Source organism: Myxocyprinus asiaticus, chromosome 10 (genome assembly GCF_019703515.2).
Source record: "Myxocyprinus asiaticus isolate MX2 ecotype Aquarium Trade chromosome 10, UBuf_Myxa_2, whole genome shotgun sequence".
In the NCBI taxonomy this organism is placed as follows: domain Eukaryota; kingdom Metazoa; phylum Chordata; class Actinopteri; order Cypriniformes; family Catostomidae; genus Myxocyprinus; species Myxocyprinus asiaticus.
The window spans coordinates 48,376,909-48,402,160 of record NC_059353.1 but is presented as its reverse complement, the minus strand read 5'-3'; the positions used below and the strand labels follow the sequence as shown (position 1 = coordinate 48,402,160).

At 36.6% G+C, this 25,252-nt stretch overlaps 1 protein-coding gene across 3 annotated transcripts in view; it reads right to left on the bottom strand.

The window, feature by feature from the left end:
* Nucleotides 1-25,252, bottom strand: part of LOC127447636 (potassium voltage-gated channel subfamily H member 7-like) — a 148,825-nt gene that overhangs the window by 20,057 nt on the left and 103,516 nt on the right. For all 3 annotated transcript variants that reach the window (XM_051709579.1, XM_051709580.1, XM_051709581.1), the window contains exons 9-12: nucleotides 23,062-23,316; nucleotides 12,046-12,251; nucleotides 11,791-11,875; nucleotides 9,472-9,696 (exon numbers count right to left, since the gene is read on the bottom strand). In XM_051709579.1, coding sequence (XP_051565539.1) covers nucleotides 9,472-9,696; nucleotides 11,791-11,875; nucleotides 12,046-12,251; nucleotides 23,062-23,316 — 771 coding nt within the window. The remainder of the gene's footprint in view (nucleotides 1-9,471; nucleotides 9,697-11,790; nucleotides 11,876-12,045; nucleotides 12,252-23,061; nucleotides 23,317-25,252) is intronic.

Sequence of the window (25,252 nt, the reverse complement as noted above, 5' to 3'; positions counted from 1 at the left end):
GATTAATATGATGTCGGAGAGGTTGTCTATGGAATGGGCTAGTGTGAGGAGGTGGGAAATGAAGGAGCAGCCTTGAGGAATGATGTGCATGGCAAAATTGAGGTGGCCTAATAGGGACAGGAGAACGACATGCAAATAGACCTGATCCTGTCGAGTTTATCTTTATTCAGGGAAGCTTGCATGTTTAGAGAATCAAGCGTGATGCCGAGAAATTTGAGAGAGACGTGGCGGGGCAAATCTAGGAAATCGTAGAGCAGGTGTAGTATGAAGGGGAGCTTAAAGTGATTGAGAAGGATCCAGCATAGGCCTTCCGATAGAGAATTAATATGTGAGGGCTACTTCTGCACCCGAAAGTGAGTCGGAGAGCAAAGTACAATTTTGACTGCCATGTGACACCGGAGAGGGGCCAGTAAGCAGGGTGAATGGGCATGATTTTGAAAGTGTCTTTGATATCTGCCTTTTTATATATATATATACAGTATATTTTAGCCCGTGAAACCAGCAGACCATGCATGGTCCATGACATGCAGCTCCAGTGGACTGAATTTCGGTATCTGCTGTGAGAACACCTAGCTGGCACTGTGATGTCCAGAGGAATGAATCCTACTGCCTGCTGCTGACGATAGCTGCCCTGAATGCAAAAAGCCTTATATATATATATGCGATCCCACTGAGAATCCGGAAATTTGCAGACGTGTTGCGCGAGGACTGCTGATTCTGGATAAAAGGTAAGGATCAGTGAATAAGTCCGTGTCCATAGCTAGGAGAGCGAAATTGACTCGACGTCAGACAGTGCTATAGAATGGTGTTGCCGTGTTAGCACACTGAAACAGCAATGTGATAGATTGTGAGCAGACTTATAAAGCATTGGCTTACATGTGATTGGCTAGGAGTTACCTAGCTAATGGTGCGATTATGTACAGCTGCTAGTCTTCCCGCTAGAACTGCACTGCGCTTACATTTTCCTGTGATGAAGAGAACAAGACATTGCGAAAGCTACTACTTCAGAGTTTCATAATACGAGTGACCCACTCTTGTCCCTCTGTCAGAAAATTCATAAGAAATGGTGGCTGAGCGCCCGCTTATATAGGCCAACTGCGTTCCTGAAGGGGCGGGTCTCAGACTCCATTGCCAATCAGAGGATTGGCTTGATTGTACAAGGGTTTCAGCAAGGTCGTTTAGAAGGACACCTCCCATAATGCTTACAGCAATGTCTCGTTCCCTTCATTTGTTACCGAAGATGTATTCTCTTCCCTTTTATAAGTCTATTTATTTTACTATCTTAACTATTCACGATTATACAGTATGGTTAGTTGCATTGTATTATTTGCAGTTAACATTGTTTTTCCTTGCTGTCCACAAACATCAGAGTAGACCTAGTCGCGACCACCAGTTGAAAACCACTGTGTCATACAATATCCTGTCCAGAATTATAATGTATGTGAAAAAGAAACTGAGAATATGTGTGCTTGTGATTGTGCATGTGTGTATGTGCATTTCAAGGTGCTTGTAAAGGCTGCTGTCTCAGTGTTAGCAGTTGTATTGGTGTTATTTTGCTGTGACTCGTCTATCTGTGAAGCTCAGACTAATAAAAACACTGCAGCCAATGGTTATCTCACACAGACACCTGCTCCTATCAGAACCCAGAGCGTGCTAATCAGAACAACTGTCTCCAGACACACATTTATGTCTGATCACTGACTGTGGAGGAACCAGACATGAGCAGTGTAGTGAAATTAGATTCTCCCAGTACAAACTCAGCTTCATTCAGCATTCAATATTCAGATAAAAAGACGAAGATATAAGACTGTGTTCTAAGCATCTTCAATGAGGGAATGAACTACAAATCCATGAAGAATTGTGAATGACATAATCGAATTAAAAATGCTGGAAAAATATGCAACTATTTATTTTAGGTATATATTTTATGTTTATTGGAAGATATTCAGATATATGCAAATAAGTAGTTTGAGAGTGTAGGGAAAGCGACTCGATTGCGTCGAAAGTAGGTGGTCGCTGCAGAGCACTTTTGGTGCACTTTGTTTGCACGATTCCCTAATTGGTGGATTTCCCCCATAGGGATCATGGGTAGTGTAGTTCTTCACCAGGAATTTTGCTATTAAACATGATTTAAAATAAAAATGAAGTTGAATTAACGTGGACTGACTTCTTCAATAGAATCATATACTATGGATTAACAATCTCAGAGCTCATGGTAGGTCTGTCTTTAAAGGTTTACAAGTTAATAATCAATTTCCTAATGGAAAAAATAATAGCATTTTTACTTCCGGAACCTGACTGTTGCACTCAAAGGTTTAAGGTTACTTTACAGTGTGAATCATTATTTCTTACTTGCTGTTGGTAGTGATTATTAGGGGTGGAGGCAAATCAAATTCACACCATTTGGTTGAACCAATTTTGCTGTGTTGAGATGCTCAGACAAACAATGTTTTTATAGCACCACAGGGTACACTTTAAAAAAAAAAATATTTTTTTTCCTATGAATGGCTTACTTATAGATGTCTCTGCATATTAAGCTTATATAAGAGAAAGTTCTGAATTTTAATTGTACTTTATTCTGAAAAATTTCTCATCAGCTTTTTAAACAAACAGTGAAACTTGCATGATTTTGACTATTTCTACTTATATAAGATGAAATATTGTACATTGAACATAATCATGTGTCATGTGGAAAGGAACATGCCTACAGCAATAGTTCTGATTGTTTTGTCCAGGAATGGACACTTTAAGAACATTTAAAATACGCTAAATCTGAGCATAAATTATATGTTTACATTATTCCAGGACTAGTTCACCATTATGTACTCACCCTAATGTTGTTCCAAAGCTGTCTGACTTTCCAAAGTCATGATAATTGCAGAATGTCCATGCTTCTTTCCATACAATGAAAATAAATCAAAGGCTGTCAATCTCCAAAAATGCCAAAACAAATAAACAAACAATAACAAAAAACCCACCTTTAAAGTAGTCCATATGGCTCGTGAACTATATTTCAAGTCATCTGAAGCCGAACAATAGCTTTGTGTGTGGAACAGACTGAAACTGAAGTCGTTATTCAGTGAAAGTTTCCTTAGTGCTCACGTTCGATTCAAATATGCCTCACAAAGACAAGTCGAGCAAGGTTTGACGTCATGATGTCAAATGACATTGGGTCTCATGTGCTTTGTCATTTACATCAATATGGTGTGATGCGTTTTAAAGCAATATTCCGGTTTTAAAGGTGCAATATGTAAGATTCAGAAACCCTTGTTATTAATGACACCTGTAGCCGTTAAGTGAACTGCAGCCAGATACCTGTTGCTCGTGCACACACTCCATAGGGACATGAGCGAGCGAGCATCCAAAACAATGACGTAACGTACAAAGAGACTGAACGTGATCCACCAGCATCATTGTGACAGATGAGGTAGCATAATTACAATTACACCGTTATGATTGTTTTACTACAAACTTTAATACTGTATATTATATTTGACTCCCCAGTGCTGGAACAGGGCTAAAACAAAGTGTGGATATAGGTCTGACTATGCGAGACTGTAGTTTGAAGTAATCACTTTTCTTTGCATGATACATATGACAGCCTATGTCAGCGTTAGCTAGCTAGCCAGCTTTATCAATAGCTGTTAGCTAAATTTGGTGGATGATGACCGTAGCTGTTTATAAAATAGACTGTACATTATAAATATGTTGACACAATTCAGTATTGATGTGATTCCATCACAACTGTCATTTTGATATATCGATTCACTAAAGTTACAAAGCAAGGTAGCTTGCAATTCGTCAGCGTTAGCAGGCAAGATCAAGTTACACAGATCAATCCTTATGGCACTATATGTCACATGCTTTGCAGTTATGTAAGCTTACCTGTCCAATAAGAAGAACGCCAATTCAGGGTCAGTTCTGATCCCCAAAACCGAAAGAAGGTCCCTCCAGGAAACAAATGTCCTGCCGGTGTTCACTCTAGTTTTCGCTCGACCATGATCACATCATAAATGTTTTTTTTTTTTTTTGGCGTACTCTGAGTTTGTGTAGGAGTCAGTGTTGTGCTGGGAGCCGGACGTTTGCTGGATTCCATCTCTAAGATAACGTTACCTAGTGTTGCAGACTGTCTGTTGACACTGTTAAACAGCGGAAGCACTGAGACAAGGCTCTCGGGAGTGCGCATAAACATCACATCCTTTGGATTTTCCCGGCAAAAGCGACCCGCTCCCTTCGCATGAAAATCAGTCTACAGGCTTTAATAGGCAACCTAGGAAGTCCGGGAAGGGCTCGTTTTTTAAATTGCGTTACATGCCGTTCACACATTGGCAAAAAAAAAAAAAAGACGAATATTACATGAAAAATGTTACATACTGCACCTTTAAAAAAATAAAATAAATATTGGTTACAGTGGGGTACTTACAATGGAAGTCAATGGAGGCAATAAGTAAACATTAAAATACTCACTATTTCAAAAGTATAGCCACAAGACGTAAACAATATGTGTGTAAACATGATTTAGTGTGATAAAATCACTTACTAACCTTTTCATTGTAAAGTTATAGCCAATTTTATAACTTTGTTGCCATGACGATGTAATGTCAACAAACACTAAACGACTGTAAAAATTATGATTTAAACAACTTTACAGCTCAAATAATACACAAGATTTAACAGAAGAATTAATGCAAGTGCTTTTATAAAATTATAAGCTTTATTTCAGTCCTTAAACCCTCCAAAAAATTGGCCCCATTCACTTCTATTGTAAGTGTCTCACTGTAACCTCAGTTTTTGCTTATTGTAAAGAAAGTGGCGGACAAGTCGAAAATTATTATTATTTTTTTTTTGTAAACAGCATTGTCACAAATGCTGTAGATTGATCTTAACTTGTATTGAACCAGGAATATTCCTTTAAACTTCTATATTTAAAATGAATGAGCTTTGAGAGCTTTAGTGAAGGGAACATTTCAGTCTGTTTGTCACACAAAGCTATCGTATGGCTTCAGAAGACTTAAAATTTAGCAAAATATGTCGTATGGACAACTTTACTCATTTTCAGAGTGCGACAGCCACAATCCCTGTTTATTTTTTTCGTATGAAAAAAGAGCACTCTGTACATTCTGCAAATTATCTTCTTTTGTGTTCCTCCAAAGAAAGAAAGAAAGTCCTACAGGTTTGGAATAACATGATGGTGAGGATATGATGACAGAATTTTCATTTTGTAAATTACAATGCCATGGTTATTCTGTTAGTTTAGTGTGTCATATTCCAGTGGAAATCTCCCCTCCACTGGTTTTGTGGATGGTTAGGGGGTATTAGTTTGCTTGGCTGTGGTGCAGAGAGGGACATTGTGTGCTTGTTGAGGAGAGTTAGGGAATAGATGCCCAGCGGATTTTTCTAAAGCCTGTAAAAGGGCTGCTGTGTGCCTTAAGCTCCTAAAAGACCCTGTTTTACCACGCCGTTTACTTCGCTTTCTCATCATGCTGCTTTAGCCTGGATTTAAGAGCAGAGTGATTCAATACTTTTTTGTGTGTGTGTCTGAGCTTTGCTTTCCTTTTATACCCTGTCGAGCAGTGTTTTAAGGACTGGCAGTGTCGGAAAAGTTTCCAGGACAAATGTACAATGCTTTATTGTTATTTTTATGTACCAAGTCATCAATCAAGCTAAAAGCCTGTTTCTTCTTTGCTGAAAAGGAACATAATATACTCAATCATTTCGTGAATATCAATACGACATGTTTGAGGAGTGGTTTTTGTTCTCATGCACCGGCAGAGATTGTCCTTGAAGGATTATGATGAGTAATGTAAGGCTTAGTATGTAATGTCATTCACTGATATTTCTGCATCAGACATCAATCAAACTAAAATCCTGAGGTTTTGGTGAGTGAAAGATATTTGTGATGATGGAACTTTGTCAATAAACATAAGGAGTGGGCGGAAACACCTGAGTCTTACAGTATATCATGGTATGAGTAATTTTATATCATAGTAAAAGGTATTTATCACTACAGTTACCTTTTCTGGAAATCTAGTTTTGATGTGTCGCACAGCTTGCTCGTCTTTTAATAATAATGTTTTGAGCTTTCCCATTACTCTGTGTTTTTTCATTGCATCTACACAAAAATAACATAAACCGTAAACTAATGAGACCAATTCGATTTTACTTTATTCGAGGTCAGGGGCGTCAGAAATAACAGAAGTGAGGGGGACACATTCCCTGCATCCCAATCCGGACCCTATCTGCCCTAAACAGTTTCCGGGATTAGAATTAGGGTGTCCCAAATCATAGTATGTGGAAATGTCCCAAAGTTGCCCGGATGGTCTACTATTTCCATTACAGTGTGGATCCGTGAACACTCTTTCGGCTAATATTGCCCACAATTCCTTGCTCGACGGAAGAGTAGTTTGACTGTTCGCTTCAGAACCACAACTGTCAAACTTGGAAAAACTACAAACATGGTGTTTTAAGATTGTGATTATTGTATTTTTTTTTTTTTTTTTGTATTTACAGTGTCTTCTCAAAAACTGCTAATCAAATTTCCTGAAGGGTATAATAAACTTGAACTTGAACATCACACATTAAAAAGAGATAACGATAGGAAAAGAGACTAGATTGATTTGCATTAAAGGGGCATTCAGTAGTTCTCTAGCTAGTGTTAGCATTGCTCTTCTTTGTGCACTTTAAAGGGATAGTTCACCCAAAAATGTAAATTCTCTCATCATTTACTCACCCTCATGCCATCCCAGATGTGTATGACTTTCTTTCTTCAGCAGAACACATTTGAAGAAAAGTAAAAAAATATCTCGAACTCAGAAGGTCCTTATAATGGAAGTGGATGGCAACATGATTTTTGATGCTCCAAAAAGCACAGACAATCAGCATTAACGTCATCCACATGACTCCAGTGGTTAAATGAATGTCTTATAAAGTGATACGATTGCTTTTGGTGCAAAAAAGATCAATATTTAAGTACTTTTTAACTATAAATAATCGCTTCCTTTAAGCAGCGGTATGCACGTTCACAAGAGGGCTGAGGTCACGCAGTCTCTCGTGTGACGTATTGGCATTGGCATGTTCACGCGAGAAGTAACGCATGCGTGACGCACCCGGAAGACCAGCGCTGTTTACAACTAAGTAGGAGGAACACTGTACAGACGGAACGCCATAAACAAAGTGAAGCAAATTTAAACAAAGATGTCAGAAGAGGAGAAGAGGAGATACAAGTTTTGGCACAGCCATATTTATTTGAACCTGGAGCACAGGGAGATGGAGGAGGCTGGACCAACAAGCCTCAGAGAGCTCAGGAGACATGGTGGTGCACATGTAGGCAATGCCTGGTAGACAGCGTCTCCTGCAACAAACGGAACGTTCTCATGCCATCGCTGGAAAGACCACGTGACCTCGGCCCTCTCGTGAATGCGCATTCTGCTGCTTACGTGATGATTTATAGTTAAAAAGTACTTAAATATTGATCTTTTTCACACCAAAAGCGATCATCTTTTTGGAGCATCAATATTTGTGTTACCATCCACTTCCATTATAAGGACCTATTGAGCTATTTTTCTATTTTTCTTCAAATGTGTTCTGCTGAAGAATGGAAGTCATATACATCTGGGATGGCATGAGGGTGAGTAAATGATGAGAGAATTTTCATTTTTGGGTGAACTATCCCTTTAAGTACCGATGTGACAGTGGTGTTAGATGCTGTATAATAAAAACACTTTTTATAGAAAACCATTATGAGAACAGTCTTCATCTCATGCATGTGAGTGTACACCATTCTGATCACTCTTCATGTGTAAAACTTTTTAAATTAGCCCCAGATTACTGAATGCACCTTTAACTACATTTTACTACATGCATCATCAAAACATCAGCGGCTCTCCATACGAAACACCCCGCGACAGATCTTCATCAATGCACCGTTTCTTATCCAATAAGGTTGGAAGCATTGTAGGGTATCATAAATGAAAAGCAATGTTGAATGATGAATGTATGATAGTAAAAATGAAATGAGGAACATGCAGATCACGATAACTGTCGGTATACAGTGACAGGATACACATGCGACAGAAGGGTCTTTTGTTTCAAGGCGCGATTAAATGACATGATAGTATGTCCCAATACTTGCACACTTTTTTGATAAACACTAAAAAGTAGACACTTTTCCATTATAAAAATAGTGCACACTTTAAGGGCACAGTATAAGTAGCAAATTGAGACAGCAATTCTAAAACTTTTCAGCTTGACTCTTGAATATTAGTGACATGATGTCAAGTAATTAATACGAAATATGCCCAGTGGTCCTACCTGATTTACTGAAAGGCAGACTATGGTAAATAGGTGCTAGCCATAATAGAATTGCATTGTCAACACAACCGTTTGGCAGACACAAAATTTTCCTTTGCACTGTCGCCAAATTAAATAAAACTATAAAAGCTGAAGTGTGTAACTGTTTTTTATGTTAAAATACTTCTATCCCAACATATAGTTGGGATACAGTGTTGACAGTGACAGTGTTAGTAGGTCGGTAAACACTGTCTCTTTGGCGCTATAAAAATTGAAAAAACCCTGTTTGGTTTGAGCAACCAGTCCAGCCAGACACAACAACATTGACCCGTGAGTTGGGGGCAGGACCATGTGTTTGTTTGAACAGCAGACGGGGAGAGTGTTCGAAAGAGCTGTTTGAAAACGATGTTTATTTTTGCAATTTTGTTCTGTGATACTAGTGGTGCAGAAATTACATACTTCAGCTTTAAAATATAATGACGTGCCATTTTTTATTATTTTAATATGCTCCTTGAGGTTAACATAACATTAGTAAAGTTTTTTTTTTTTTTTTTTTTTTTGCACAATATATTTGTAAAACATGATCGTTTTCCACCCTCATTCTGACCCTCTGTCAGAAACGCTCAGTTTTATTGCTGCTTCTCCTTTAAGACTTGACAGTAAACGCCCACTGTTCTGATTGGCTCTTTGCTCTTGATTGACCTGCTCTCTCCTCACCATCTCACTGCTCACCACTACTGGGCGGGCTACAGAAGTGATAAGGTAAAGTAGGTGTTGATGTGTTGTTGTGGAGGCAGTCGGATACAAATGTCTATCACAGTGTGACATCACAATATGGAGGAAGTAGAGAATGAGTCGTTTTGGCAGCTTGGATTCTACAAATGCTCTTTTTGCAGTAAAGAGGAAGTTTTGGGTTCTGAAACTTACAGTATGTTTTTATAGTTCAATGACCTCTTATATGTCAAAAGATGAAGAAATATTTGATTCCTCGTGTCATGACCCCTTTAATTGTTGTAATGGTTTCTATAAACAACACAAAATGTCCTGTTGTTCACACTTGTCTCAGTCATGACTGGTTAGGACAAAAACTACCATTTAAATGGAAGAGGTAACTTTTATCGCTTGTGGCTTGGTTAAGACGCAGCCTTACAATGAATTAACATTTCATATCTCATATCTCACCATCATCATATGGCTTTCTCTCCATATATTCAGCAGGAGGACTGCAGGCTGGTGTAGCTGTACTGGTGTAACTCTGTACTGATGGATACTCCATTATCCCTGCTCCCAGAAGCCTCTGCTGTTCCTCTCTGGAGGTGCGGCGGTCCTCAGAGCTTCTCTTGGAGCTCAGTCGTGATTCTCTGCGCTCTTTCTGGGACTCGCTGTCTGTTTCCTTGAAGCTTCCCCCTGCAGGATGGTAATCAGCATAGGTTAGGGGTACAAACCGTACTCCAGAGTTCTGGGACAAACCTAATGGAAAATAACATTACTATCCCCTGTACAACATAGGAAAAGTGTTTTTTGTCTTACTGTACTGGCAGATGTTTTTTTCACTTGTTATTGACTTGTTAATAGTCCAAACAAGTTAAATAAATCTGCCATTGCTGAAGAAGTAATCCAAAGTATTCATATTACGTTAATGACCTTGAGTAATCTAACAGAATATGTTACAAATTACATTTTACAGCATGTATACTATTATCTGTAGTGGAATACATTACAAAAGTAACCCTCCCAACCCTGATTATAATATATAGTGTGTTCCTCAAGTCTGAGAAACTAGTTAAAATAGTTCTATTTTGGATTTTTCTATTTGCTTGATAATTTTTCACAACAAATTATTAGGAATTGGGATGGAGGGATCAATTCACCAACGGTTTGTGATACATTTTCAAATGATTCTGGACTGATCCACAAAAGTTTATAATTGTGAAAGGAATGGAGTACAGAACTGCAAAGCTTGATGCTTTGGCTTCTTTTGAAACTATTTGCATTGGCGGAGAAAATTAAACAAATTAACAGATCAAATTTGGTCTGAAACATAAATTCCTTAAAGGAATAGTTCACCCAAAAATGAAAATTCTCTCATCATTTATTCACTCTCTTGCCATCCCCTCTTTCTTCTCCTGAACACAATGGAAGATTTTTAGGAGAATATTTCAGCTCTGTAGGTCCACACATTGCAAGTGAAAGGTGGCCAGAACTTTGAAGGTTCAAAAAGCACATAAAGGCAGCATAAAAGTAATCCATAAGACTCCAGTGGTAAAATCCATGTCTTCAGAAGTGATATGATAGGTGTGGGTGAGAAACAGATCAATATTTAAGCCCTTTTAACTATAAATTCACCTCCCTGCCCAGTAGGTGGCGATATGCACGAAGATTGCGAATCATCAAAAACATAGGTAGAAGAACTTTTAGGAGAGAAGTGCGCTGAGGAGGGCTGGAGATTTATAGTAAAAAAATAACTTAAATATTGATCTGTTTTTTCACCAACACCTATCATATCACTTCTGAAGACATGGATTAAACCACTGGAGTCGTATGGATTACTTTTATGCTGTCTTTATGTGCTTTTTTGAGCTTCAAAGATTTGGACCCTGTTAACTTGCTTTGTATGGACCTACAGAGCTGAGATATTCTTTTAAAAAAGAAAGTTATACACATCTGATATGGGTGAGTAAATGATGAGAGAATTTTCATTTTGGGGTGAACTATCCCTTTAATATCACAGTCTCAACAGTACTACTTTTATTCCCATGGAGACCAACCAATCAACAAACAAATTCAAATTGATCCAATACAGGCATCACATTTTTAGCTAGCCTCCTAACCAACACTATTTTAAGAAAGGAAACATCTGTGAACAAATTTTGCTACTCCTTCATTCCATATTTATTTATGCAATACAAATGACTGATGTATGTCAGTAAGCTGTAATACACTTCCCTCGTCACGTTCAAAACCCAATGTTTTCTTTCTTCCATTGTACACAAAAGTTATTCTACTATTAAAATCATTGTTAGGTTTAGGGTTTGGCTAAGGGGTTAAATTTAGGAAAAATCATTATAACATTGTTCGCTGGTTCGTTTATTGTTCTCTATGGGAGTGAAAGTCGTACGTTTTTGTACGAGCCAACTTTCTAATGATTTTGCCATTTCGTGCTATTATTTCAACCTATCATAAGACCTGGTTGGATTAAATTTACATATTTGTAGAACTGTTGTATTAACAACATCACAATTGCATGACCAGAACAACAGCACTCGTGCTTGTGTGATATTGATTCAATTATTTGAGAATGTTGCATCTTGTGTGCTTCAATGGCATGGAAATCCGATATCATAACATTCTTTATTTGGCATTTTCCAAAATTCCAAAATGTTGCTGATTTCAAGGTTTAAATAATAATAATAACAAAACCCAGATTTTTTTTCAGTGCGGTCCCATCATTTTTGACCCCACTGTATGATGGCCATATTATAATAAATGGTTCATATTCACCTTTGGATGGTTTACGTTTAAAGGAAATCTTCCGTCTGCTCTTGGTATCTTCTCCATCTGAGTCACTGGCTTGTGAATATGTGTTCTGAGGAGAAGAGAGGACACATCATGAACGCTTGGAGAGCAAGTTGTTTGGTTTTGTGGTAAACATGCAATATTTAACTCCCTGAAAAACTTGAACTGGCAAACAACATTTCAATGCATTCAATTCCGTATACCTATTCTTGACATTTTGTAGCTTTTGATGGGAAGTACCTTTGCGTTTTCATCCCGCAGGTTAAAGGTCAGCTCCAGATTGGTGAGGAAATAATCTGCGAACTCTGGATACATATCCAGGACTTCTAGAAGTTCCTCTCTCTGGATCGTGTGCAGGTCACAGTAGCTCAGCGCTCGCACATCAGCGTTAGATTTACCAGGCTTAGCGTACAGGTGGATCATCTCTCCAAAGATGTCATTCTTACCTGGAGAGTGAAGGAAACAGGCTCAGGTGATGATGCTGCTTTTTTTATTAGGGTTTCACCCATTCACTGATGACATCTGATGAATATTGCAAAAATTAAAAATAAAAGTGCCATGAGCTAGCTGAAATCCCCAGTGCTGTGCAACTTCTGGAGTCGGGCGGTCACAGTCCACCTGGAAACAAAGTCATCTTACAATGTTCTTGGTTGATACAATGAACGCTTTTGATTTGCTTAAGTTTCCCAGGTTGGTGGCATCATAAAATTACATTCCGAATTTTGTTTGAGGGTTTTTGTAGCAAATAAACTTGATATCCACAAGCAGAATTGTATATGCTTGTATATATGCACCTTATTACTTTTGGATGAACTGAAATTATGATCCCAAATCAGTGTTTTCTTTACAGCCGGTGGAAGAACAACACTTTTTTGTTTTTTATTGTGGTATCAACTAGAGTAATTCAGATTGACCCACCCCAAAATAGCATGTTAAAACAAAATTAACTGTTGTTCGTTTACTTTGCATGTCCGTCAAAGATGATCTCTTTCTGTACACTGTAAAAAAGTAAAATAAATGTTTACTCAGCTTAACTTAAGCTAGTTGTCTTTTTGCTTTGACTCAGTCAAGTTACATTAACAAAAAATATCAATTTCTTTCAACTTAAGAAGTTTTGTCAGGACAACTAAATAATCCATTGACAAAACTGTTTATTTTTAGTAATCTGGATTTAACAGGTCTTGTTCAAATAACTTTAATATTGTGACACACAAGGCTACCCAGGATGCACTGCAGCACCTAAAGTTTTGATGAGAACTTTATGAACACCAGCAAAGGATAGACATCCAATATTTTGAACGGGAGGTACAGAGTTTTCAATACAAAGCTTAGTAATGGTGACACTCAACAAACTATTAATATCACCACACAACTATTAACTAACTGTAATGGCAAAAACAACAAAAACATCACAAATAAAGTCCACAAATCGCAAAAAATAAATAAGCCCCCAACACAAACCTATGGCAAATCTTTGCTTTTTCACTCTACTTTGTTAAGTTAGTTAAAATGGCAAATATAATTGTTAATCCACCTTAAGTACAAGTTAACAAAATCAAAACTTAACAAGTTGGCATGAAAGTTTAGTTGGGTCAACTCAAAAAAGCTAGTTGATACAATTAAACCTTAAAATCAGTTTTTACAGTGTAAGTGGGCAGTTCTTGGCTTGAATAAGCTGTAAAGTGGACCAGAATTTATGTCGACTAGCATATCATACAAACTCTTAATATAGCAAACTGGAATACAGCAGTGTGATATTCTTAGGGGCCGTTCAAATCTGAAGCATTCCTGCGCTAAAAAATATTGAACAGAACGCAAGTTCTTTTAAACTTAAAAATGCATCTGTCTAGCGCATGTTTACATATACAAAATAATTGAACAAATGTGCAAACAGACGTAAAAACACGTTCGGTGTGAACGGCACTTTAGAGAAGTGTTGCTTTTTTATTTGGCTTTTATTGTACAGTATGAGATTCACAATCGCAGTGTTACGGAAACCATATTGCACCACGGTGCATTTATTTTGATGTATGTGTGTGCATGTCATAGCATGTCTGCACATGTCTGTGTGGGATGTTGATTGTGTGTTTATATGCGCGAGTCAGATTAGGTCAGAATCTGTGCATGCGGATTATCAGAGCTCTCTCTCTCTCTCTCTCTCTCTCTCTCTCTCTCTCTCTGGGATTATGAATCAGATAAAGTCAAGTGAACGGTTCCTTCTCACTCATTTTCCGCTTCACTCATCCTCTTCTATCCTCTCCTCACACTTTTCTCTCCTTCTCATACATTTGAGGTCTGAATAAAAAATAAAAAAAACACCTATTTGTTATAGAGCGCCACAATCTGGTTCCGGAAGTAAAAATCTCATTCATTTTTGCCTTAGGCGAACTGATTATTAATGATTTCTTATGAAGACAGACCTATCGTGAGCTCCGAGGCTGTTTGATGGTATATGCTTCTGTTGAAGCTATCAGTCCATGTTATTTCAAAAAGTGTGTTTATTAGCGGAATACCTGAAGAAGAACTACAGAGAAAGATTCACCAATCAGAGAATCACGGCAAACAAAGCGCGGCGAAAGAGCTCTGCAGCGACTGCCCACTCCTATGCACAGTGTGAATGACCGGTCTCAATACACTCTCAAACTACTTAAATATTTGTGCATTTCTGAATACTTTCCAATAAACTTAAAATATATTGTTAATATACTTATAATCACCAACTTTAAATCAACAGTTTTTAATTCAGTTACATCATCCGCAATGCTTCATGGGATTGTAGTTCTTTCCTTCATGAAAGACGTTAAGTACACAGTCTTGTACCTTTTTGCTTCAAATCAAAATTTGTAATGCTGTGATTCACCTCAGAGTTGGTTGGTTTGATTCATGGCTTATTTATCTTTTATGAAAGATTTAATGAAATCCCCATGGAAAAACATGAATTGGGAAAATACTTCTGGAATCAAGACGACTGAAAAAAGTAGTTGGGCTATGTTGCACTCTCTTGACACAATTATGCCATTCTTAAAGGAGTAATATCATGGAAATCAGGATTTTGTTTGCTTTGTTAAAATAAGAGTAGACTCTAACATATACACAGCAAAGCTCCGTCTCCAGTCCAGCCATCCGCTAAGCTGAAAACTAAGCTGCAAAAACGGTTCATTCAGGAATTGTCAGTGTTGACAGCAGGACCACAAGCTGATGAATGGCAGTGCCAACTACACCATTCGCTTTCACATACGAAAATCTATTTTATTGTGGTCCCAATGTGTATAATGATAGGGGAAAAATTACATATACTGAATATTAATGGACGAACAGTTTGTAAAGAACAAATAATAAAAAAGCAAAAGTTTAAAACTTGGAAACACTGGCCAAGGATGTCTCAATTTACATTTATTTCAATCACTTTTGTCATTTTATAATGTCTTAACTACAGTATGTTACAACAATTTATGTGCACATTGCACGTCCATTGCAACAAATCCACTTCTTGCCACTAATCTCAAACAATTTGTTGCAGTGTTACAGGGGTTTAGAAAGGTGCCGTAATATCTACACTATATGGCCAAAAGTTTGTGGACACCCCCTTCTAATTAACGAATTTGGTTACTCCATTAAATCCAGTAAAGAAAACTCTTAATGTTTCTTTATGTAATGGCTTGGGCTTTGTGTGCTTCCAAATTTGTGGCAACTGTTCAGGGATAGCCCTTTTCTGTTCCAGCATGACAATGCCCCTGTGAACAAAGTGAGGTCCATAAAGAAATGGTTTACTGTGTCTGGCGTGGAAGAAATTGACTGGCCTGAACAAAGCCCAGACCTGAACCCCACTGATCACTTTTGGGGTGAACTGGAACAGCAACTGTAAGTCAGGCCCCATCGACCAACATCAGTTCCTGACCTCACTGTTAGCCTTGTGTCTGAATGAGAGCAAATCCCTGCTGCCATGTTACTACATACAGTATAGTGGAAAGCCTTCCCAAAAGAGTGGAAGCTGTTATTACAGCAAAGGGGGAAATTGATGCCTAAGGTTTTGAAATCAAATGTTCATCAAGCACATATGGTGTCCACAAACTTTTGGCCATATAGTGTATATATATGAAATTCATCTTTTACTATTGGGGGACCTTTAGCCTGATTGTACCCTATCATATAAAGTCATGTTATTAAATGTATTAACTTGCATATTAACTGTTCAAAATGGTAAAAAGTACTTTCTCTGTTTTGTTTGAGAGAAAAGTGTGCTAGGGGCTAAATTTTAGAAAAATGTGAAATATTTTTAGGTCAAATTTGATCCATAGATGTACAAAAAACTATTTAAAGCTGTATAACATCCATAAAGTCCAAAGGCGAAAGGCCGCAATTGGTTCCCCCCATTCGGGTCAAACTTGAACGGTTAGAAGGAACAATTTGTTTTAAATAGTTTTTGTCTCAAACAATTATATGTACAAAAAAAAAAATTATCATTTTTGTTTTTTTTGTTTTTTGTTTTGATGGTCTTGACCAAGTCATAACGTACCAAAAACTATGCGGCATTTATAACATATTCTTTACCTGTCCCGGGTCAAAAATGACTCCTAAGACAATATAAGAGTTAAGTGGACTTTAAGGAAAATTATAAAAAGCTACAAAAGTGTAGAAGTTAATCTTAAAGTGTATAAAGAGTTATCTCATTTTATACAGTTTTTATTCATCATTGTCTAAGTATAGCAAAATATTATATAAAAAAGATACAAATCAGAAAAGTCATATGAAATGTCATTCACCATCTAGCAGTCAAAGTTCACCTCAAAAAGTCTGAGACACTTCTCAGGTAAATGTCAGGCCTCAGAGCGAGTCTGCTTTCAATACAACTGAACCGACTGAGCTGTAGGTGACATTAAACTGAATTGGCTAAAATGTTTAACTGAACTGTTCATAAGGGATTTGACACCTTTCTAAATCTCACCATGAAGATGAAGACGTAAAGCATTTCAGTAGAGTAGAGGAGAGATGAGAAACTCTCTCTTTTTCAGTGGATTCAAGATAAAATTGCACATCAACAGGTTTACTCACTGTTTCAAACGTATAGTCATAAGACATAAACGATATATGTGTTAACATAATTTTAGTGTGATAAAACACTTACTAACCGACCGTATCTGAGTAAAGTTATATCCAAAATTACAACTTCTCTTCATGACAACAAAACCCTCTAATCCCGTTATTGGATATAACTTTACAGAGATAATGTTAGTAAATTATGTTATCATGTTAACATCAGTGATTACAAAGACATTAGTTACTGTAATCTAATAGTTTTTTTAGTGTAAAGTAGCATTACGCATTGCATTAAGAAAATGTAATGCAATACCTGGGTTATGCATATTTCTAAAAAAATAGTTATGTATGATACATTTAAAATATGAATTGATAAAATGTAACTTTTTTGAACAAGGAGGAAATATTGACATTATTTTGAATTTGTTGAGCGGAAAACAAATGTTTCTGTAAAAAGTGCTTGAGAAAGTAACTTAAAAGTAACTTAATTAGTAATGTGATTACATTTTTTCCAATAAAGTTCAGTAAAGAAATCTGATTACAATTTTAAAAGTAAAGTAATTAGTAATTTGTAGTGGATTACTTTTAAAAGTAACGTACTCAACATTGAACACGTAAAATGTTTATGCCTTGTGGCTATACTTTTTAAATTGTGTATTTTAGCGTTCATGGATTGGCCCCATTGCTTACTGTAACCACTTCTTTTTAATAAAAAAGGGGCGAGTCGAAATAGCTTTTTGTGGTAATCAACATTATGCCACAAATGCTGTTGATTGATTGAGCTTTGATTGAACCCGCAACATTCCTTTAAAATACAGTATCAAATGTACAGCCACAATTCTTTCACAGAAAAGAAAACTTTCACATTATATGCACAAGGATACCAGCAAAAGACTTTTTACTGTATGGCGGTCACGCATTTAAGCAGAATTTATGCGCCTAGCAAAGTAGTCAATGACAATTTATAAGTTACAGCTCAAATAATAAACATGTTTTTGTTGAATAATGTAAGGCCTTTAACAAAAAGCTTCACATTTCAGCTTTTAAACCCTCACTGGCCCCATAGACTTCCATTGTGCTGTAAGTGCTCTACTCTATACACAATTTTTGTATTGTAAAAAAACAAAAAAAAAGAGGGACAAGTTGAATTTTTTTTCTATGGCAATCGCCATTATGCCTCAGACTGAACATGTAACATTGCTTTAAACATAAATAGTCACTTAGCAAGCTTTGTGAACTTTCCCAGCTGTTGGATGTACTATTCTTTGTATTGGTCCTATTATGTCATCGGATCAGCCTGTGAATATTCATGCAGTGAATAAACCCAGAGTTTAAACAGTGTCAGAGCTCACAACACCTGTCGCACATGCTGCATCTGTGACATTAGAGGAAAAGTGCTTGCTAATTACTGTTGCTACACTGTAAATACTAATAGTAATCTCAAATTATAAAAAAGATTTACTCAACTTAATCTTACGTTTTTTTCTATACTTACTAGTTTTTATTAAGTTACCGTTACTCTCTAAATCCTAAAGTTGTCATTAATAAAGATATTTAAGTGGTCCTAATTAAACATTACTTGAAATGTCACATTTTGGAATCATAACTCAAATACATAAATTCTTTAGATTTTGGCTTCGAGTAAAACTAACTCAAAATTATCAAGTACAAAAATGCGGCAGTGTGGAATACCCATAAACCCTTGCGCTTGAATAAATTATGTTTGGTCAAAACAAGGGAACTTGTGTAGTAAAATAATAGGTTTTAATGTATTTAAAAAATGTATTTAGTTTTAATTCTTATGACTATTGTTGTTGTTTTGTTGTAGCTGGGTGATCACTGAGATTTTTGAGGGTCAACATGAGGGTGATTAATGTTACCTCTAATAGCCTGTTAAGTTTAAGCCATTCTTCTTTACTCAATTGTATTTTACAAAAGTGCAGATTTATGTGCACTAAGAAGTACTGAGCAGAGTCCAGTGTGCCATATTGCTAACCCAGAGTCTAGTCCTAATTTCCCTTATAATGTATAAGACATGTTATAACCCAATTTTAATAATTAAATCAAAAAAAATTGTGCATTTGCATTAAAAAAAAAATAAGATTTTTTTTTTTTTTTTTTTTTTATATTTTAAAAAACTTCACACAAAGATATAAGGGTCTAAAGGGCTCCTCTCTGTTTTTTTATTTATTTATTTTAATTTTTTTATATCATATGATTACAGAATGGCTACCTGCATCACCTAACATAGATTTGATGGGCAAACGTTTTTCAAATATTAATAATATTTTAAAACAAAAAGTTTCACTGCTTATGCTTTTTTGAAGAAATAATAATAAAAGATTATTCCAAAATATTTATGCCAATATTTCTCAAAAACGTCAGCTTTTATTGAGACTTTTATTGTATTTATGTATTTACTGTCTCTGGATGGTTACACTACTTTGTCAATTTTTACTTAAACCCTCAGAAAAATATCAAAATTACTTATTTTTTTGTCTCATTATTTGATTTGTCTGCCAAATGTTAGACACAAAATTGGATTCAAATTTGCAAGATAGCGTTTTTTATTTCTGCTCTAGTGCAGCATGCTTCTATCCGAAACGTTTGAAATCATAATGTATTCTCTCTCACAAACTATTTTTCAAAAATAGTAGGCGGTATACAGTTTACACCACATAGTGAGTTCATACATACAGTATTACCTATCATCATGGAAACTGAAAAAATTTAGCCACAAGTAGCGGTTTTAGGAGCCTGATCTCATGAAAATGATGCGACTGGGCAACAATTTTGCAAAATGATATTACGTGGCTCCTTACATGTATCACAGCCATTCGCAGGTGAAATGTCCACTGTGTGGCGCTAAAAGCGAGTTAAATGTTCTCCCAAACAGATGAGGTTTTTAAAGTTAAAGCTCTATCAAGTTTTAATCAACAAAACTGACCTCCCTAACTTAACCCTAAACCTAACCGATAGATTTAGAAAAATCAAATTTGAGATGAAAAACACAATTACCATCATTCTGTGGTGCTTCTATGACACCTTCAGCTCACGTGTGGACCTGCGTGCTCTTCAGGACTCTGATCCTTTACATCACAAGTGCATCGCTCTATCAGTTGAGCTACCGCGCAATTTGATCACACTCGAACAAGCTTGTAAATGTAGTTGATTATGTAATGCAAAGGTTAAAATGAGTCATGTGCTATAGTAAAAGTGTTTAGATGTCATAAGATAGCACTGTGTGAGGAACAGGGTCAAAAGTAAGTGTTTATGAACTGATAATCCGACGTTTTACTCGTGATTTGTGAGAAAGCAAATAAAAGTAATTGTTGTGGTAGCGCCTCTAGTGTTCATCTCACCAGGAAACTGACATGATACATACAAGCCACATAGCCTACATAATTTAGCATAAATGTAGGTTTAGTTGTTTTTCACTCTCTTTCTCTAGTTATCTCTTTCTCTTACATTCTCACATTTGCACTTCTGCTCTATACTTCATGTTGCCTATAAAAAGCCCAGTCAAGCTTTGAGCCGTGGCCTCTCCTGTGCTTTGAAGATGCCAAACACATCCAGTGGGAGCCACTTAATAGAAATGTCAGCCTCTTGTTATCAGATAGACAGAAGGTCCTGGACTTCTCTACATTGAATGTAACAAAGCAAAACCCTGAAAGGAAAAACACGCTTGTTTCGGGAATATGCTCATCTTTTTTATATTTTAGCACAGGCATATTCTGAAAGAAAAAAATCGTATACATTTCACTCTGCCTTTTGATTCGTAGACCGTGTAAACTGTACTCTGGGCACCTTCGCTCTCGGGCTGCTGTGTTTAAGCATGAAAGGAAAATGGCACATCTACCCACTGGGAGATACAACGTGTGCGCCCTCTTTCTCTTGTTGCTAACCGCCTGCATCAGTAAAAAAACGTCTAGGCAAGGAAGTAATCCTCAGGATGTGGCTGGGGAAATGACAGCAGGACACTTTTATCAAACATAAAATACTGTAGTGCTCTAAAACATTTAGCAAACATCGAAACAAACAGCATATTTTTCGAAATAAGACAATGAGGAATATTCATACTCAAGGTTTTCAAATAGTGTAATATTGTAATATAAAACTTGTATAGACAGACATTTTTTTTCTTTTTCTCCCAATTTGGAATGGCCAATTCCCAATGCACTTTTTAAGTCCTCGTGGTCGCATAGTGATTCACCTCAGTCCAGGTGGCGGAGGACGAATCCCAGTTGCCTCCGCGTCTGAGATCCTCAACCCACGCATCTTATCACGTGGCTTGTTGAGCGCGTTGCCACTGAGACATAGCGTGTGTGGAGGCTTCACGCCATCCACCGCGGCATCCACGCTCAACTCACCACGCGCCCCACCGAGAACGAACCACATTATAATGATCACGAGGAGGTTACCCCATGTGACTCTACCCTTCCTAGCAACTGGGCCAATTTGGTTGCTTAGGAGACCTGGCTGGAGTCACTCAGCATGCCCTGGGATTCAAACTAGCGAACTCCAGGGGTGGTAGCCAGCGTATTTTACCTCTGAGCTACCCAGGCCCCATAGACAGACTTTTGATTGTCAACATAATGTCTGGTCCAGTTTGTAGCTTATTTCGGCAATGAACCGCCAACATAGACAGTAAACGTCTTTTGACTGACATGAAAAACGACCAATCAAAATTCGCTTTGTTTTTACATACTGATTAGGGGTGGGTTGATCTGAAAAAGTTTATACCACAATCAAACAAACAAGTAAAAAAATGAAATAAAAATTACCACAGCTGTCGATCTGCAACTGGTTATGTAAGTTATATAATGGTCTGTCCATTTAAGTGTAAAAAGTACAGATTATTGTATAATAGGCATAAATTAAAAAAACGGAGTGTTTCTTAAACTTCAGGCAATGTCCCAGGGGTTTGATTTTCTTAATTAATTTTTTTATATCAAAACAAAAATACTTAGACTTTTAATTTAATTAATTTTATTTTATGAATGTCACATTAAAAATAACTTGGAAACTTTCTACCAGGCCATCATCATTTATTTTTGGTATTTTTCAGATGCCCTTTATGTACAGATTTGACTGTTTTAGCCTGGTCTCAATCGCAGACTTTGATTAATAAACAATGAAAATACCAAATATATGTTTAAAACTATGATAATCTAAACAAAGAGTGAAATAAACTATTTTGATATTTATTGTGTGAAAATTATTTTTTAAATTATGACTGTCCCACAGTTGTGGCATAATTTTCACCACACCAAAAATGTTTACCCTAATAAAGTTTAAAGTTAGTGTACTTATTAACCAAGTGGATGCTTGAGATGAAATATATTTGTATAGTCTTGAGATATTGCTTCAATATGTATATACAAATATAGTATATTTGAAGAACAATCAAGGAAAATATCACTTTTGTTTATTGGGCGTCATTTCCAATATAGCTGTGATTTTGCCAAATTATGCACCAAAAAAATAAAAATAAAAGTATGAAAATATTTTCTTGTATTTAAGATATATTAAACGTTAGCAATGCAATTAGCCTAATCAAAACAAAGGAGTCGGCCATTTTATTTAAAAAAACTTTCAAATTATTAAACACAAAGAATATGAGATGTGCTGGAAATGACACTATGGTGGGAATTTTCTGGACTTTCAGAAAAAAATTACATAAATCTCCAGTGACAAATGTACATACACTGTTGGACATAGTAGACAAATTAAAAAAACATAGTGAGAGCATAAACAATTTTAATTTTAGAAACTTTACTTTCTAGAAGTCCACAATGCTAAAAGTGCCCGAAGTTGAAGAAACAGCCAGTTCTGCTTGTGGTTATCTAATTTACTTGCTAATAAGTGCCTTAAACAAAACTTTTGAAAGATTTGATGCCACTAACCTGGCAAAATTAATCATATCCAGTGACTAGTTCTTCCTCAAAAGTGCCCACAGTGTCAACCCGGTACTACTTAAACATAACTTTGTTTCTAGGTCGACTGGTACACTCTCCAACTCCCGGAAGTTGCGATCAGATTGTAACTGCCGATTTTACACAATCTCTTGCCTTTCTGAATGCAACTGAGTTGCAGTTTTTGTTGTTTTGCAGCTTGATTACGTTTTCATTGTACAATGACCTCTTGCATCCCTAAAGATCAAGTAAAATATAATCCCTCATGACATTACATCTTTAAAACAAGCCTTTAAGATCTTACCCAGAATGGCCACCACAATATTCTCCTTCAGTATTTCAATGGAACCCAGAGACAAGAAGTAGAGCGCGGTGAGCACATCCCCGCAGTGCACAAGGGTGTCTCCAGGGGGCACATGGGTGGTTTTGAAGCGCATAGCGAGAGCACGGAGACAGCCTTTAGTAGCACCTTTGAAAGCCTTACATCCTTCTAGCAGACTGCTGTTTAGGTGGAGACAAATATCTGCCTGTAAACACTCAGGAAACCCTTTTAAGACCTGCAGAAAGATGTTTGAAAGCGAAAGGTGGGCATCATTCAACTCCATCAGTTCCACTATCGCACAAGATTAAAGAAAGCACATTAGTGTATCCACAATTGCACAATTATTATTCTGTGGTCATATGGGATCTGTTCCAAAAAGTGCCTTGCTGTCTACAGGCCACATAGGCAGTCTTCTATCTGAAATCAAACTTCAAATGAACCCCTATAGCATGCACATCTCAGAGATGTCTGTTTAAGAGTGTTTCATCTGGAAAGTTTTGCATTCTAATTAACATCTTATAAACATCAGATTTACCAAAGTTCTAAATCATAAATGTCTCAAAGACATCTGCTGAATGTTTTATAGGCAACCAAAAGAGAAACATCTTATCCAGTAGACGTACTGCAGATGAGCAAACAACCTAAAACAATACATCTTCCAGATGTAAACATACACATCAAATAGACGTCTAGGTGATGTTCATGTGCTATCGGGGAAGTGACTTATTTTGAACGCTCTACCAGTGTTATGGAGTAACTAACTAAAAGTAGCGAGTAGCGACACTAGCTAAATTTTTCAGTAGTGTGACAGCTGCGTGCTTTAGCATGTTGCTATTTTTAATAGGGCTGTACGATGGCAATATTTTACCACCGCGGTGGTTAGGGGGCAATCACTGCCGGTGAACGGTGTCATATGGTGGTTGAAGGGTGGGGGAGGGAATGCATGCAAATTATGCGTATATTGTGCATCATACTTTAAAAAGCACATCACTGAACACAAAATAAAATTATACCCTTTGCAAAATTTCACATAATACCCCAAATAACATATATACAAAACCTATTGCATTGGTGTAACATTTCTGTCTGTTATTGGACTATACCGCCGATTTTATACATCAGAAGTAAAGACTAAATATGTTTCCAGATGTTAGATTCTGCTAATATTGTGAAACTCCAATATTCAACACAACTAAATATCACTAAACAGCTGGACAAAAATGTAATAGTTCAGTCCTACCTTTGCTAGACGCTTTTCAATTGTCAGATGCTTTTAATTTTTGGGAGCTATTATGTTTCCAGCTGCACTGAATACAAATCCAGAATGCGGTGTTAATCTCGTCAACGGAATTACACACAAATGTGTGAGGTGTTATTTGATTCCATTAACAAAGACGGGATTATGAGGATCATTTTAACAATTTTAATTTAAACATTGTTGATGAAAATATGATGAGAAATAAACAACACTGCAAGATATTACCAATGCAGTGTCAATGTTTTAGAAGATGAAAAACCTTGTTGAATAAAACCTTGTTTATAAATGATCCACTCTTAGTATTGAAAGGATATTTTTTTTTTGCATCTAAGATGCGTGTCAAGAGATGAAAGCGCCAATCCCTGAATTTAAGCGCTTTTTTAATCACCTATTTTCATAAGCATCATATAAATATATGAGATACACAAGCCATCAACAGCATAAATATAATATTACAATTTACATCTGCAATGAAGCGAATGCACAATGGAGCTTGAACAGTTGAACATGTAGAGAAAGTATTGTGTGGACTGCCCCATGCATGATCACTGGGAAACTAAAGCACTTTTTACTAACCTATTTTCAAATATATATACAGTTGAAGTCAGACGTTTATATACACATATACATTTAAACTCAGTTTTTCACAATTCCTGACATTTAATCGTAGAAAATATTCCCTGTCTTAGGTCAGTTAGGAACACTACTTTATTTTAAGAATGTGAAATGTCAGAATAATAGTAGAGAGAATGATTTATTTCAGCTTTTATTTCCTTAATCACATTCCCAGTGGGTCAGAAGATAACATACACTGTGTTATTATTTGGTAGCATTGCCTTTAAATTATTTAACTTGGGTCAAATGTTTTGGGGTAGCCTTCCACAAGCTTCTCACAATAAGTTGCTGGAATTTTGG